This window comes from Poecile atricapillus, chromosome 12 (assembly GCF_030490865.1).
Source record: "Poecile atricapillus isolate bPoeAtr1 chromosome 12, bPoeAtr1.hap1, whole genome shotgun sequence".
NCBI lineage: Eukaryota > Metazoa > Chordata > Aves > Passeriformes > Paridae > Poecile > Poecile atricapillus.
In genome coordinates, this window is record NC_081260.1 from 8,145,578 (window position 1) to 8,162,204 (window position 16,627).

Here is a 16,627-nt window from a genome sequence, read left to right on the forward strand (position 1 = left end):
AGGGTGACAGGTGTCAGTCTCATCTCCCAGGTAACGAGTGACAGGATGAGAGGAAATGGCCTCAAGTTGCACCAGGGTAGGTTTACATTAGGTATGTTTAGAATGTTTTGACAGACAGGGTTGTGAAACATTAGAACAGACTGCCCAGGGAAGTGGTGGCATCCTCATTCCTAGAAGTGTTCAAAAAACATGTGGATATGGCACTAGAGGACATGGTTTAGTGGTGAACATGGTGGTGGTACTAAGTTGACAGTTGGACTGGATGATCTTAATGGTCCTTTCCAACCTTAATGATCCTGTGATTCTCTAGCTGTAGAATTTCCTCCCAAATTCCAGACACGCAGATGTACGCGTGTTTTGGGCTGCATGTAATTATTTAGCTGTCAAAGGCCCAACTCTGATCAATTAAAAGAAACATAGATGAAAGCAACTACCTAGTGCAACTCTCTACCATCATCTTCCAAGCAATAAAATTTTCACCGTCCTCCTTTCTTATTTAGAAGCCACAGTTTTAAGTGCATTTGGTGATTTCCTACAGAACTGAGTGATGTGGCATATACCAAGGTAAATTGGCAATAAAATTTACTCTCTTCATCCAACACTCTGAAGAGTCATGGTGAGTCATTCAGGTATTGGTCTTTGCAAGTGTCAGATCACAAGCCACACACTGCTTTTGGACAGGCATTCCACATGGTAACAGCAATGTTCTACAGAGGCTGTGTGAACAGGGCCTTGTCGCCAGTCAAGGACCATCTGTGTTATCATTTAATTTCTCCTTTCATTTTACTATCTTTCCAGTCTTCTCTTCCAGTTGCCTAACGGGCAAGGAGATACCTAAAGGTTTGTCAGTCTTTCCTCTTGCTTTCTGTAAGAAGACTCTCAGAAAACCCAAGTAAAAAGATTTAAGTTTTTGGAGGCATCACAGTCCTGAAAAGTGCCTTTTTAGCCATGTTTTCCAATATTTGTGCCTTAATAGCAGCTGAATTTGTTAGTTGAATCTTTTGCTGAGGACTTTCAAAGGATGTCTTAATTAGAGCAAAAATCTTGCCATTCCAGACTGTGCATTACTAGCAAAACCATACAGCAAGTGCTGAAAGCAATGCATTTCTGTGCCAAACACAGGTGTTGTCAGGGCTCTGTAGTCTTTATAAGATTCTGGAAAGGTGTCATTCAACACTGTTGGTTGCATTGAAATAATGATGTATCCAGTGCTTCAATTGTGGAAGTGCAAATACCAAGGGTGTCAGTCAAGGACAAATATCAGGCAAGGAAACCTAACTACCTGACTTCTTCCAGTCTCCTACAGAATGGACATTGCTGATCCCATACACTCTCAAATACTGTAGTACATGTATGTTCCACAGACAGATTTGACATTTAGCACTTAAAGTATTAATATTTGATGGACCAATGTAATTAATATATGCTTTTATGGAAAACTAAATTACAGTGTTTAGTGCCAGTGCATACCAGCAGAAAACTGCTTTTTCACTTGAGCTCACAGCTGAAAAATGTACATTCTCTGGTGTCATGGTTTAAAAAAAAAATATCTCCAGGTTTATCTGATAGGGATAAATGAAAGGGGCTATAGCAAAATCTGAATTTTCAGGTCAGGTTTCTTTTACATGAAAGCCCAAAGCCACTGATTGAAATTTCAGCTGCATCCCTAGAAATTTGCTGTGATTTGGTCTCTGGAGAACAAACACTCCACTGTTACCTCCACAGAGCCCTTATTTGAAATATCTTTTCCCTTTCATGTGAAAATAAATATGTAGTTCCAGGTTCACTGCCCAAGTAGTATCAAGTAACTTACATTTCATGGGTTAAGTGTAATCCATTTGCAGTTTATCAACTGCTAATAGCTAAACAATCTAGGGGATGTTTTAGCAAAAGGTATGGATAGCTTTATCTCTTAGAAAGACATTTAACCCATGTGGAGCAGAACTATGATACTGAGTTGAATCAGGAGGTTTCAGAGCTGAATTGACACTGCCATATTGTGCACTTTGTCATTTGCATTGAATTCTGCAAAGTTTCCTCATTTGCATATCTGACATTAAAATGCATGTCAGAGAAAAATTAACTTTTAGTTAGCTTTTGGCATCTGCCTTTTACAAGTTTTGCCCATTTTGAAGACAACAGCAGGAATGAATTGCAAAGGCCACTAGGAACAAACACTTAGTACATAGCTCTCTCTTGGCAGTCTCATCATCATTGTTACTACTCCTCTACCAAAAGGTTTGTGCCTGTGGATGGCAGGGAATCATTCATGCCCTGTGGCACAACTTGCTAATCTGCAATTAAGTTCCCTCTGGGCTATAATATAAGAAATAATTTTAAAAAAACCAACTATATCAGTACCCAGTACTAAGAAGGGGGAAACCCTGCTAGAACAGTGCTATTGATAGTGGGATTCTGTGTGTATGTAGCACCTAATGCCTTTTACATTAAAGCATGAAAGAACCACACACATGTAACAAGTATCACATAATCACACCCCGTCTGTCCTAATATCAAATGCTACAGAAAAAGGGAAAACACTGCAGCCTGAGACAGGGCCATTAGTGCTTGTATTGCAGTTGGTCATCAACATTTTAGGATTAACGGGGACAGTCAACTCAAAGTGTGATTTACCAAAGTTCAGCAAGATAGTAGCGTATCACTTTTACCTTGCAGCATGACAAAGCTTGTCCTTCCATAATAAAGAGAAATTAGGGAGAAAGGAAGTTTTTCCTCCCCTGTATTTATGGCACTGTGGACTATCAAGAATATTTGCATGAAATGTTCCTTTCCCCTTGCTTCCAGGAGACTCCCTTTTCTCATTAAGCAGCAAAATCACCGGGAAATCCTGTGAATACAATGGCACCACCTACCACCATGGTGAAATGTTTGTGGCTGAGGGGCTTTTCCAAAACAGGCAAGCAAACCAGTGTGCCCAGTGTAGCTGCTCAGTAAGTAACATGATTTGACAGATCCCTTCTCTGTCTATGCTCCAGTTCTCCTTTCTAGAAGGTGTGACACTGAAATGTAAGCAATGCATAGCAAAGGCTGGGAATTGAGAATTAATGGAGAAACTTATGAGAGTGCTCAGAGCTAATGTGCAGTACCTAGTAAATAAATGCCAGATGACCTCTTAAACACAGTGCACAATGCATACCCTGCATCTGCTGTAACTGAGTTTACAGTGCAGAGGCAGTAGGTAAAATATTGCTGCTTGGCGTATATAGAATAGTGCCCTTCAACCTAACTGGAAAATATAGCACTAAACAAAGGACTGATTTCATTTAGACTGAACTGATAAGTAAAGAGCCCCAAGACTGGGAGGCAGCAGCTCTGAACTGACACTGGGCACCACAGAGCCATTCCTGAGATGTCACAATTCAAATCCAGTCTATTTGAGCAGTCACCCAGTGACTCTTCAGGGCCAGTGTCTGAGCCAAAATGTCCCTCTCAATTCAGCCAGCTCTTCAGTATCAGCTATTAGTAGCCTTCTACTTCCTCTCCTAAAATCATCATCATATTCTTCATGAACTAAGAATTTCATAGGCCAAGTACTGAACAGACTGTTCTAATGTAATATTATGCTTTTTCATAGAGTGGCATTTATGTAAACACAGATTTAAGCATGTCCATAAAAGAGTTACTATACAATACCAGACAATCAATGACTCCTTCTAAATTCCATTTTGTGTTTTACTGGCAGGAAGGAAATGTGTACTGTGGATTGAAGACTTGTCCCAAATTACCTTGCTCTTTCCCAGTTTCTGTTCCAGAGTCCTGCTGTCCAGTTTGCAGAGGTATGTTCAAGCACAGTCACAGAAGGAGGGGCTCTGAATTTACTCCTTCCCCTTTCAGAGCCTTGTCTGTGTACCAACACTGTCACTCAGGACACTGTCTGCAAATTTGCCATGCAATTACAATCCAATGCTTGTTAGGAAATTACCCTGCAAGTGCCAGCAAGGTAAAATTGCTGCCTTTGTTTTCTGTCGCTGTGGGATACAGAATGATTCACACGGACATGGTTCAACGTATGATACGGAAAAAGAATGCTTTTATTTTTGTGACTCTAGTATTTATAGATTCTCTACAATGACCAGGGATTGGATAGTTAGGTTACTACCTTCCTAATCACAGTGGTCTTGAGAAATGTCAGTCAAAAGATGTTTCTTTGAAAGAATGTATAAACATCTATGTTTATAGTTACTTTCCTAGGAAAGTAGTTAAAACTATGAAAACAAGATTAGAAGGCTTAATTTTCAGGGCAACAGTTTTCCTAAATTGAAACAAAGTGAGAATGCTCTGATGATAAAGTTGCATCCCCCTAATGAGTTAAATCAAAGCTTCAAATTATGTATTGAAGTAGCTGCCATTATTCTGGGTAGAGAAGCTTTGTAATAAAAGATGAGCTGCTATCTGACAAGTTACCAGACTCACTCAAGTTGTGCAAGACACAAGAATTTCAATTCAAAGACAAGGACAATTATTCAAATTTAAATTAGGTGTCAGTACTCAGGTAACTTCAGTATTTTACTAGCAATTGCATTTTCGATCTTGTACACACAGGACACTTGATTCTAGGGGCCTTCTCAACTGCTCTGAATGTCTAAACCTAACTGTCTCTTAAAGCCAAAAATGTCTGAGAATTTCTAAATGTATTTTATTTCAGTATTAGTATTATGGCACTTGAATCACCACTTCCAGGGTATCTAAGCATCTATAGCCTCCTTCTCAAAGATGCAGATAAGCACCTAAAGGTATCTGCTTTTCAGAAGTGCCACTCATAATATCAGTGTTGCCAGGATGCTTTGAAAATCTCTCCTGCTTGCACCTTTGTGCTGCTGTATTCTTTTGATGCTCTGCTTGTTTGAACTCAGTACTATTGCATAGTGAAAATAAGGAGTATTGTCAAGTTGGTTGTATAATTTTCCCTATGGTTGTGAGAGTTGCAAAACACAAACCAGCATAGTCCCACAGCCCCTGACCTGAGGAGCTGACTGAGTGCACAAACTAGACCAAAAGCTCTGAGCAGTGGAGGGCTGAGCCAGCAAGAAGGTACTTGAGAGTGCATCATTGCTAATAAAGCAGCAGGATGTGTCACTGATGTTGGAGACAGGAATGCAACAAGAACACACAGTTCACACAGCAACAGCCAAAGTTTATTTTTGGACACCCCCTTATATAGGGGCTTCAAATTTCCTGCTCTTACAAACGTGATTGGTTAAGGGTATTAACTCTGTCCAGATCGCTGGCCAGTGATATGGGTGCATTCGTGGTTCAAAGGAATTGGCCAGGGTCCCCTGTTTTGAGTTTGCATCTGACCTATCATTAACATGCTTGGGGACTTGTTTACTTCTGTTCCCTAATGAACTAGGCTGTTTGATGCCTATTATGACTAATTTTATCTGTGCAGCTATAGACCAACTATAGCTGTCAAAAGGATGCAGAGAGAGCCCTGCAAAATTTGAAGGAATAAGGTCCTGCACAGAAGCTATATAGTATAGACAAACTGCTTACTCTGGGGACCATGCAGTGGTAATTAACTTATGTGTGGCACTATGGAGGACCTAAACTGATCTCTCAGGAGGGCAGTGCTCTATGCTGCATGAACACGTCACCTCAGACAGAACAAGGATGAGGATCTCTCAGCTCCATTGCATCATGATTGTTCCTTATTCTTTGCTGTTTTGCCATGCTACTCCACAGTATCTTGACAAATATTGAAACTGTTTAAGAAGCCACCTGATCTTAAACAAGCAAAGTGATAGTTCTGTTTCCAGGAACAAATACAGTAATATACTCTTTTAAATGTAATACATTGACAGTTAATTAACATAAATCCTTGTTAATTGTCTGATGTCACTTACCAGGTAGTCATTTGAGCTGTGTCTGAAACCAGCCACTTCCAGTTACAAAAATCAATTATTTTCAAAGTCCAAAGTATCAAAAATAACTATGCAGTAAACCAACCTTACATTGGAGAATTAAGTCACTTCAGACACAGTCACTAATGAGAAACCAGTTCATTAGCATTTCCATATGAGAGGTGAGATTGCATCAGATTATGCACTACAGGCAACCCACTGTCTGCAGTGATCCAGGGCTTTTTTTAATGTGTTCTCCTGTCTTCTGCTCTTATTTAAAAATGTGAAAAATAATCATTTATCTCATAATCTACCTTGTCCTTTCCAATATGGCAGAAGCTCTTTTATCTCTCCTCTATGTTTTGTATGAAATGCAAACCTAAACAAAATATTTGCCAAGATCTAGCACAGCTCATGGGGAGGAAACTGTGAGTCAGTTTCTGCTCCCTGCATGGTCAAGCATATTACTATCATAATTTGCTGATTTTCATATTCATTCATCTGCTGCTGACTAGACCCTAATACAGCTGTAAAGCCAGGTGAGACTTTTCCCCTCTGTATCTCCCAAGGTGTTGCACAGTTACTCCTCTAATGGATACTGTTCTGCTTCATGTACAGGAGATGGGGAATTATCATGGGAACATTCTGATGGAGACATCTTCCGGCAGCCAGCCAACAGGGAAGCTGTAAGTGGGACCTATGGTTTAAAGATATACTTTCTGCTGGGCTGTGCATGGCAGTACATTGGGGAAAAAAGAGACAAGGATGATAATGGGTCTGAATACGTACTGCCTTTTTTTGGGTTCTGTGAATCTAGCCCAAAATAGGTTTCTTTCACTCCACCTGAATTCATGAATAATGCCGAATTAGAGCAGCTGAAGTCTCTGAATTTTTTTTTCTGTAGATGGTCCATAAGAATAAAATTTGACAGTATTTGTTTGCTACGCAAGAATTGCTTTTAAATAATAATTGCAATACTTGCTCCCCAGTTCACATACACATGTTTATATTTACTATAGGGCTTCACTGTCTTTGGTGGTAAAAGTGTCCATTAACAACTTACTGCTCGAGATGATTTTTGTAACAGCATTTGGAGAGAATCTGAAGGGCTTTTAAACATTAGATGTACTACCTTAATACATGAACCAGCAGATCTTTGGATGAGTGGGAAGAATCATGTCTATAAAATAAGGGCTGTAATATGAAACCTTCAGGTTCATGGGCACTTTGGAAAATGAATCTCTGAAAAAAGAGGCAGTATTTTTGCTCTAGAAGACCTGCTATGCACTACTACAACTACTTTGAGCAGTACTTGTTCCCTACTCATATTTCTTGTTCATTGGAATGAGACATTTACTCTCCTGCTTTCTTTCTATTGCCAGAGACATTCATATCATCGCTTCCATTATGACCTGCCACCCAGCTCTGCCAGGCAGGTTGGCAACATTCCACGATTTCCCAATGCCAGGAGTAACCGTGGAGTCCTACCAGATCCCCAGCAGGCCTCAGGAACAATAGTACAAATCGTCATCAACAACAAGCATAAGCACGGACGAGGTAAAGACAAGTATTTTTTACAGTATTGCTCTGGGTCAGGAATCAGCCACCTAGAGCTCAAAAAGACCTTTCAAAATACACAGCAGAATTTTGAAAATTTGCACTGGTATTCAGAAATCCAATGCAAATCAGGGAGGCAAAAGCAATAAGCTCTTGAGGATATGAAATTCCTTCTTGTCTGAGATCAATTCTGCCTACATGTACAGCAATGCAATTTCACTCTGCAAAAGCAGTGTTGCTCTCTGAGCTACTTTGTGGGATTGTGCCCCATAATTTTGAGAGCTCATGTGATGGTTGCCAAGGAAGTGAGTACTTTGTGCCACAAAGGACACCACAATACCTTTAGATTCACTAACTTTTTCACAGTGGCTTGTCCTGGATTTTTTTGTGGTTATTTTATTTACACTGTCTCCTATTTTGTAACTTTTATAGCTGTAAAACAGCTTATATTTCAACTGCCCTGCAAATCTCAGACCATAAAGCTTTGCCACATGATCAGGAGGTTTTCTGCCTCCAAGATTTAGCAAATTATTCTCATGAAAGACGGTCTCATGTCTTCCCCCACCTTAAGCAAGTTTCCTGAGACAGTGGGATACAAGAGATGATCTTCCTCCCCTGTGACTAATACAAGAGGCAGAGTAGGCAATTAGCCTGTACTGGATGCCTAAGCTGTAGAAATTCAACCAATGTAATGAATCTCACTCTAAGAACCCTTTAGTGCCTTCTGCTAATAGAATATAGGACATGCTACATTTGGGGACAGCAGAATTTTAAGTTCATGTGGCAAACCATATTCAAGTTATATTCCTCATGCACTACAGGAAGGACAAAAATAAAGGGAAAATACCAGCTCACCAGTTAGTGGGACAGCAGGTTTTGTTCAATAAAAAGGGTGGGATGTTCAGTTCCCACAGGGGGTGTAGCTCAGTGAACAGAGGTCTGCAGGAACAGGCCTAGGAAGCTATAAAAGAAATAGCTGTAAAAACACATGCTCAGAACATCATCTATCCACAAAAAACAGTCAGCATACACTTAGAGTGTATGAGTTAAAGAGTTAAAATCCCTTGTATCAGGGCCAACTAATCTTTTAAAGTATTAACTAACAGAAGGAATGCTTGCTATAGGATCTTTATTATCCACCTGAACAAGCATGAAAAAGCATTCAGATCATGCCAGTGTTTTGTGGTGAATCTAGGAGAAGGAATCTCCATGCAGTGCAATGTCTTTGACATGTAATTTGCACATGAAGACACCATCAAAGCAGTTTCTAACTGACTTGTTTCAGCAGATAAATGACATACAGATGAGCAGCATATTTCTGGATGCAGCATAACTTCAGACACTCACTGCCTGGGGAGTATCTGAGATATCCCCATGATGGAAACAGGAATGCTGACCATGTGTTTTCTTTTGTTCCTGTGCAATTAACAAGTGTTTTATTAATTAATGAACATGTCCCTTGAGACACATTTCAACAAGTTAAAAAATAAACACACAACTCTCCTGACATGCAAATACTATGTGGTTTGTAGATACAGATTTATCACTCTGAGAATGAAGAGCACTAAAAACAGGGTAACTTGAAGTTATTTGCTAGTATTTGGCTTCTACTAGAAGTAGAAGCTACCTCAGAGTATTTATTTAATTTTTCTGTGTCAAACAACCCTTAAAAGACAGAGAGTATGTATACATACAATGTCACATACTATCCCTTCCCCTGTCAGGGAGAACTCAGGAAGTATTTATGTCCATAAAGGATCTGGGGAACTCTGGCTGGGGGAAAAGAAGTCCATGTAAGCATACAAATTAGCAATAATATGCTATGTAAGCATGTAAGAAGCCTGCTGAGCATCTCAGTACTTACCAGTTTTTTCATTTCTAGTTTTTTTCTCCCATGTTCTTAGTATACAGATAAAACTTTCCTTTAATTTGAGAAAAAAAAAACTGTTTTCTACCACTAAAAAAACCCCCATATCTTAAGAAAGAATTTTAAAATAGCAAATTATAAACCAAATGATAGCATAAGCTCAAAAAAACATTGCAAAAAACACTCCCCATAAATCTCAGTAACTCACTAAAGTATAACCCAGTTGGTTACATCTGTTACCAGTTAGATATAAATTTCAGATTACAGATAAAAATTAAATTGCTTCTGAAAGTTACAGACAAAATAGGAACATATTTTACAAATAAAAACATTAATAAAAATGATGGCGTATTAGAAGAACTGGAAATATTTACAATATATCTCAGCTTCACTTTTGTTGCTTTTAGAAATCAGGCAGTGCCCTTTCTTTCACCTTGTTAGGATTAGTTTGCATTTTTCTTTGTGTTTATAAAACATTTAAAAAAAAGAAGTAGGATTTATAGGACAAATGGAAACATGGTGTAAAGTGATTTAATTCCCATCAACTGCTGGGTGACCCAAAGTGGCTTCTACCAGGCAGGGTTTTTTCCACTCTCTTTGTGTCAGCTGTATTTCTCTGACTCCCAGGGGCTGTGATGAATAAATATTCTGAAGTTCTTAGAAGCTTTTGGAATGAATTTTCAGTCCCGTATGCATATTTTCATGCTTTCTTGTGATTCCAAAAGCCAAATGAATTTATATACCTATTGACATATCTATTTCCACAAAGGAATTAAACTTCATTTTGCATGTAATCTGTGGTTTGTTCTGTGTGCTACATAGCAGAACTCTCATGTGCAAGCAATAAAAGTCCCAGGTATCAGTAATCCATCCAGCTGATAGCATTGCTCTCGCTGCGAGGGCTGTGTTCAGCAAATGTCTGGAGCTGTGCAGATGACTCAGTAGCAAATGACATGAACCTCTCATCTGCAAATTTGATTCAAATGCAGCCGATGCCACTGTAGCAGGCTGTGTCCTGTGTGTGGACTGAGAATAAGAGGGGAAGAAGTGAGTTTTCTAAGCTGGTTAATGCATAACTGAAATGCATGAACTGGTGGGATGCTAGTCCAACAATTGACTCAGAGACCTTTACCGTTTTCCTCAAAACATAATGGACATCAGCATCAGCAGAGTTGACATCAAGTTGACTCATTTTAAGTAAAGGAACTACAAGTTAAAATTAACAAGCAGAAAAATAGGCCTGAGATTCTAACAGATGATGTATGGAGACACTACTTTAAAAAAATGTGCATGAATCAAATGAATATTTATATATAGGGAACCAGTGAACATACCTTTTCCAGTTGTACTTTTTTTTCTTCTTCTTTTCTTCTGTAGTTTGTGTTTCAAATGGCAAAACATACTCACATGGTGAATCTTGGCATCCCAATCTCCGGGCCTTTGGAATCGTAGAGTGCGTGTTGTGCACCTGCAACATCACCAAACAAGAATGTAAGAAAATTCACTGTCCAGAACAATATCCCTGCAAATACCCTCAGAAGTTAGAAGGAAAATGCTGTAAAGTCTGTCCAGGTAAAACAAAGTTGATCACAGATCACCTTTTTGTTGTGCATGTTAAAGGGCTTGGCTCAAGCCTCCTGATCACAATCTCTGATGTGTACAGCAGCAGCTGTGCCATGTTCCAGTGTGTGTGTGTGTGTGTAGAGGTCTCAGTGTGAGACAGGCAGAACTGCCTGCCCACCTCTCTTTTTGCTGCTTATCCTCACACGGGGGACATGCTGCTGGCAGATGTTCTGAGCAGTCACTGCCTTTCTCTCTGCTGTTAAATGACTTCCTGATGCTCATTTCCAAAGACAGTATTACAGAAATGTATACAGAAAGTTCATAACTGCCAAAAGTAATTCCTCCACCACAGTGCCCACAGAACCTTCAAATAATTTTCTAGCTTGTAAAATCCACATGGAGATAACATCATTTCTGCCTTTTAAAATGTACCAGAAGGATTCAAAACTCTGATTGGTGTCAGTTACATAACTTAATCCTTAAAATAAATACTAATTTATCACAGATTTAGCATGGTATCTATGCTGTGCTAATGATAAAGCTTACATAGACATTACTAAAGTAAATGCTTACAGCTAGTGAAAAATCTCCTAAAAGGATTCTGCTGATGGTTTGCCAAATGAAAAGCCATGTTTCATGTAATATGAAAGGTAAAGGACTGTCCAGTTCCCTTATGTGCCTTTAAACAGTTCACTTATGTATCCATTTGTGTGTTTGTTTGGTGATGCATTGGGAAAGAATGCTCTGAGGAAATGAGTTGCTCAGCCATATGTAGAGACATTTGTAGAATGCATACTTTCCATCTTCTCCTGCTTATCTTGCTTAATTGGAAAAAAACATGATGCAGCAACAGTAGGCAGGCAGGAGGTGTGTATCTAGGTCTTTTGGATACTTGTGAAGCAGAGATCCACAGCTTTCATTGGAAGAACAGCCAACAAAGCCTGGCTAACAGGCTTCAATAGAAAAATTAATGGCAAAAAGGAGGTTACTGCCCTGTTTTTTGAGATCCTACGTGACCATTTTTAAGAAAGCTGAACCTTTTCCTGCAGTCTGTCTTGTATATGTGGAGATGTATTAATTATTAGGTGTTTCCACAAACAGTGGTCTGAGCCTCTAAGTTGCATAATCTCTCTTATATTCTTGTCCAACTTCCAATTGCAAACAGAATAATTACAATTTCTACTTACGCTCTACAACTTTACCAGGTGGACAAGTGTTGTAATGCAGTTAGGAAAAATGGTATGACCCAAAAAATGTACCCCCGAAAATGTAGAATTGTAAGTTTCTTTCCCTTATCTTTTTCTCCCCAGTTCCCCTTATTGGTTGTGTGAATTCCCTCCACCCCTTTCCCCCTGTCTTCAAAAAGGAGTGCTTATCGATACCTCTTCCTCTTTTTCCCTCCTGCTACCTCACTCCATAGGATCCCAAGAAATAAAGCTATAACTGCCATCTCAGCAAGGGAAGGAGCCTCGTTTTTAGGTTCTTCTTTGGTAAGCTAAACTATCTCCCCTGTCTCCCTGGCTGCTGCTGGGTGGACAGTGGTAACAGAGAGACAGGGGACATTAGAAATAATAGCAGGCAAGAGATAATGTGTGTTGTGGCTGGATCATGTGGCCAGCTGGCTACATGGCTGCTGCCAAGCAAAATGCAAACCTCAGAGATTCTTTTCCTCAGCAAAACTTTAATTCAGGTCTCTTCACTCTAACCAACCACCATTTTTCATTTACTTCTTTTATTACCCCGGGATTTCTAACATCATTTCAAATATGCTTGAAATGTAGACAACAGGTTCAAAACTTGTGAGGGATCTCCCAGACCACATTGTTGTACACACCTTATTTCCTTAGGAAACTGGATTACAAGTGTAAATACTCTTGCCACCATGGTCAGGCTACCAGAACCTGGCAGAACAGAACACTGTTAAGTGTCTGTGTTAAGAGCTGGAGATGGATTTGTGTGGCCATACAAATGAACATTCTACTTTCAAACAAACCATTCTTGACTATTGATGCCAAGTAAATCCTGGAGGACTTGATTATAGCTGTAGTTTGTGTTCTGTCCTTTTTGGTTTTTAAACAGAAGGTGTGCCGAGTCAAACCTTTGACAATAAAGATTACTTCTGTGGGAAAGAGACATTTCCTATCTATGAATCCATTTTCACAGAGGAAGGAGAAACCATCAGGAAAATTGCAATAGAGATTGAAAAGCCACCTCAAATAGAAATACATGTATGGACAATTAGAAAAGGTGAGTTGAGCAAGTTCTTTCTTTAAACAGTGTATTATCTTCCATTAAAATCCTAGGACAATTTATAGATCCAAGCATTCTGAGACTGCTGTTCTTTTGGCTCTTTAGGATAACACTATTATAGCCACCTCCAACATACTTGAATTTTTCTTTACAAAACTCATTAAAAACACACAAAGCTGTAGTTCTGCTAACTCCTACCCTTCATTGGGAGCAAAAGCACGATGACAAACAGGTTTTCAATATTACTGTGTAATTTATTGCAGATAAATGGGTAGTGGGGTTTGAACCAAGTGCCTGGAGGCTCTTACTTAGGATGGACCAAAAAAAGCTTTCCATACAAACTGGTCTGCCCTTTCTGCTGTAGTGATGATATACCCATGATGATACAGATAGAATATGGGAAAAAAATGTATTAAGGATGGAAACAATATCTTTTACTAGACTAGCTGGTAAAATTAGAACAAAATAGAGAAGCATTCAGAAGCCCAAGCACTACTGCAGATCGTGAACTTTCAGTGTAACAAAAATTATGTCCAGCCTCAAAAAAATAGTTTCTAGCTACATTAAGCAAAAAGCATATGATCCCCATAGGAAACCCTCACATAGTGTACCCTTTTGCATGAAAATTATGTATCTCTAGATGTTTTAAATGAGAAAGCCAAGGCCAAAGTGGGAGCGGAAAACAAATCACAGAGCATTGGATGGTTCACAACTACCCTGTGTGTTAAAAAGCCGTGAAGCCTAATAATGAGTTGACAGTCATGTTGCCTGCTGGCTCAAAATGGTATCTGACTGCAAAATTATGCTGTTTTTCTCCAAGACACCAGTACTTTTGGCTTCTGTTGTAATCTTACATTTACTTATAACAAGGAAGGATTCAGCTATTTTGGAAAAAAATTCTCATACCCCTCACAAACTCACTGCAAACCCAGTTTCACAGGAGGATTTACAGGGGAATAGCAAAAATATATGGGGATGGAGAAACAGAATTTAAAAAATAATAGACTGAAAATTTTACAAAAAGGCAGGACAGCACTCCAGTTTTAGAAGAGTGGGCACACTTCCAGTAACATGCACTTCTCATTTCATTGCTGAAGGGATTCTGCGTCACCTCTACGTTGAAAAATTGCCCAAGAGAGAATTTGAAGGACTTCCTTACTTCAAGCTGATAACAAGGACAACCCTTAGTAAGTAAAATTCTGACTTTTTGAGGTTTCTACTCTCCATATAATCATAGCCATGAAAAACATTCTCTGTTAGTCAGCCCAGTCAAATGGATGTACTGTATTTTCCCTCTAGTATATAATCACAATATTTGATAAGTTTAGATTTAATTAATCAAAATACAGCAACTTAAAATATAGATACATATAACAGTAGTTCATGTACATGCTGTCTTAGTCTCTTGTGTTTTGATAAAGTACAATATGGGATCTTTTCTGCCCATGCTAGCATAAGTGTGAAATATGACTAATGTCAGCACAGCTGCAGAATTTGGATTTATTTATGTAACACATCAAGTTACCCCAGTGTTTTAGAAAGTAATCTAGAAGGGAGAAAATTCAGATATTTTTAAAGGGGTTCTACATACACTTATGTCGTATTTGAAAGATTACTTTTCCATATTCTTAACAATATCTTCATTATTAAAATGTGTTCTATGAAAGAACATGGACTTTTTTTATCACTCTTGATTCAATTTGTTTTTTGTATTTCATCCAGTTTGGGACTGTGACAGTAGTTAACAATTACTAATTCAGTCAATTTGCTAACTGAATTAAAATACAGATATTTTTAATTCCTAGTTCTTTTGCATTACAATTATAAATTGTAATATTTTTCTCTAATTTTTTCCTAGTTAAAAAGTCTTTTTTTCCCATAAATATTGTATTCTTAATTGTTACAGACCTATTGAGATACAGATATGTTTTCATATAAAAAATTCTCTAATTTTTTGTCGGCAGCCTTCCGTAAATCTTGTCACTGTTATCTGTAATGTGGTATTCTAGTTATGAGGACAGCATGCATTTCTATTAACACTGTCATAAATGTGTAGAAATATTAATTTCCATCACACTTTGTATTACACACAGGTAAGAGGAGTTCACAGCACATTAAAGATTTAGCTGTGTTGCTTCCTGCCTTTTAAGTACTTTGGTTTACCAGGGTATCTAATGTCATAAAATGGTTGAATAAATAGAGCCAACTTACAGGACTACTTAATTAAAGAAAATAGTGATATTCTGAACCTCATTTATTTTTTTAACAAAGTTATTTTGCATGGAATATGTTACATAGTTGTAAGATGCTTTAAATATTTTCCGTGGGAGGATTGGACATTCCCTCTTTGACCACTGTGAATCAGTTGGTTTGCAGAGTGCTTGTAGATGTCTTCAAAGTCCCTGTGCCCTTTTCTAAGTCAATATCTGTCTCCTTTGTGTTTTTGTTTTCAGGCCAGTGGAAAATATTTAGCGAGGGAGAAGCTCAGATCAGCCAAATGTGTGAAAGCAGAGTGTGCAGGACTGAGCTGGAGAATTTGATAAAGGTTTTGTACCTTGAAAAGTCTGAAAAGGGTCACTGCTAAGGAAGACAGTAATGGAAGGAAAAATGCAAGAAAACTTGTATCTGCAGCTGGACTGCAGGCTTATTTTACTTAAGTCAACAGTTGCCCTAAACCCCAAAACTATAATGCAGTAATTATTCACATCACACACAGCAAATTTGCTGTTTTATGTGTAGTGGTCTGTGTCAATCATTCAAATATCTCCTCCAAAAGACTAGAAGGCTCTGTATTACTGGTGGGGGAAGGAGAAAGAAAGACTGTGCTTTTCTAGAGTTGCATTTCTTTACAAGTTAAGAAGAGAAAACAGAGCATTTTTACTATTAGTATTTGGCAAGTTTTCAAACTAACGAAAAATAAGGATACCTAATAAATGTGCAGGAGCTATGGAGAGCATTATATCCTGTCCTGAATTGATACAATTTCTGGTTTTGAAATGACTCATGGATTTCTTGTAGTAGTGGAGGAAAAATACAAGTGATACAATACTGATGTTGGAGACATAAAAATCAGATTTAAACTAACGGACTCCTTAGCAGCCTGCCTTTGGGATGATGTCTTGTTGTTGAGCAAACTAAGTCCATAAACTGAACAGCAGGTGTTAGTGGCAATCACTATATTTTTGTAGCAATTGGAGCAAATGTTTGCTTTTAAGTGGTTTTCACTGTTTCCTCCACCCATTTCTCTAAAAGTGTTAGCTCCCTATCATAACCCTAATCATTTCATTCTTCTAGGCCCTATTTACACAGGCTCTTGGCTGGTAAACCACCTTCTAAAGTGACATAGAAGAAGATGGTGAAGTACTTGCAGTAGTCTCAAAATACCTAAAGCATTAAAACTCATGATTAATAACGCCTTAAAAGTTGTGACAGAACTTAATTTATTTGTTCTGATTTGTTACAAACATAATCTACATTTTTCTGAGAGTGACCTCTCAATTCTCATGTTTCAAGGTCAGCTCTATCCCAC

The 16,627-nt window shown here is 38.5% G+C and overlaps 1 protein-coding gene across 1 annotated transcript in view; it reads left to right on the top strand.

The window, feature by feature from the left end:
* The window catches only part of CHRDL1 (chordin like 1), a 34,847-nt gene extending 18,439 nt beyond the window's left edge, over positions 1 to 16,408 (top strand). The window contains exons 5-12 of the mRNA XM_058847905.1: positions 2,806 to 2,951; positions 3,704 to 3,797; positions 6,480 to 6,547; positions 7,244 to 7,418; positions 10,663 to 10,857; positions 12,928 to 13,095; positions 14,196 to 14,285; positions 15,552 to 16,408. Of these exons, the coding sequence (XP_058703888.1) occupies positions 2,806 to 2,951; positions 3,704 to 3,797; positions 6,480 to 6,547; positions 7,244 to 7,418; positions 10,663 to 10,857; positions 12,928 to 13,095; positions 14,196 to 14,285; positions 15,552 to 15,682 (1,067 nt within the window). The 3' untranslated portion in view covers positions 15,683 to 16,408. The remainder of the gene's footprint in view (positions 1 to 2,805; positions 2,952 to 3,703; positions 3,798 to 6,479; positions 6,548 to 7,243; positions 7,419 to 10,662; positions 10,858 to 12,927; positions 13,096 to 14,195; positions 14,286 to 15,551) is intronic.
* The last annotated feature ends 219 nt before the right edge of the window (positions 16,409 to 16,627 follow it).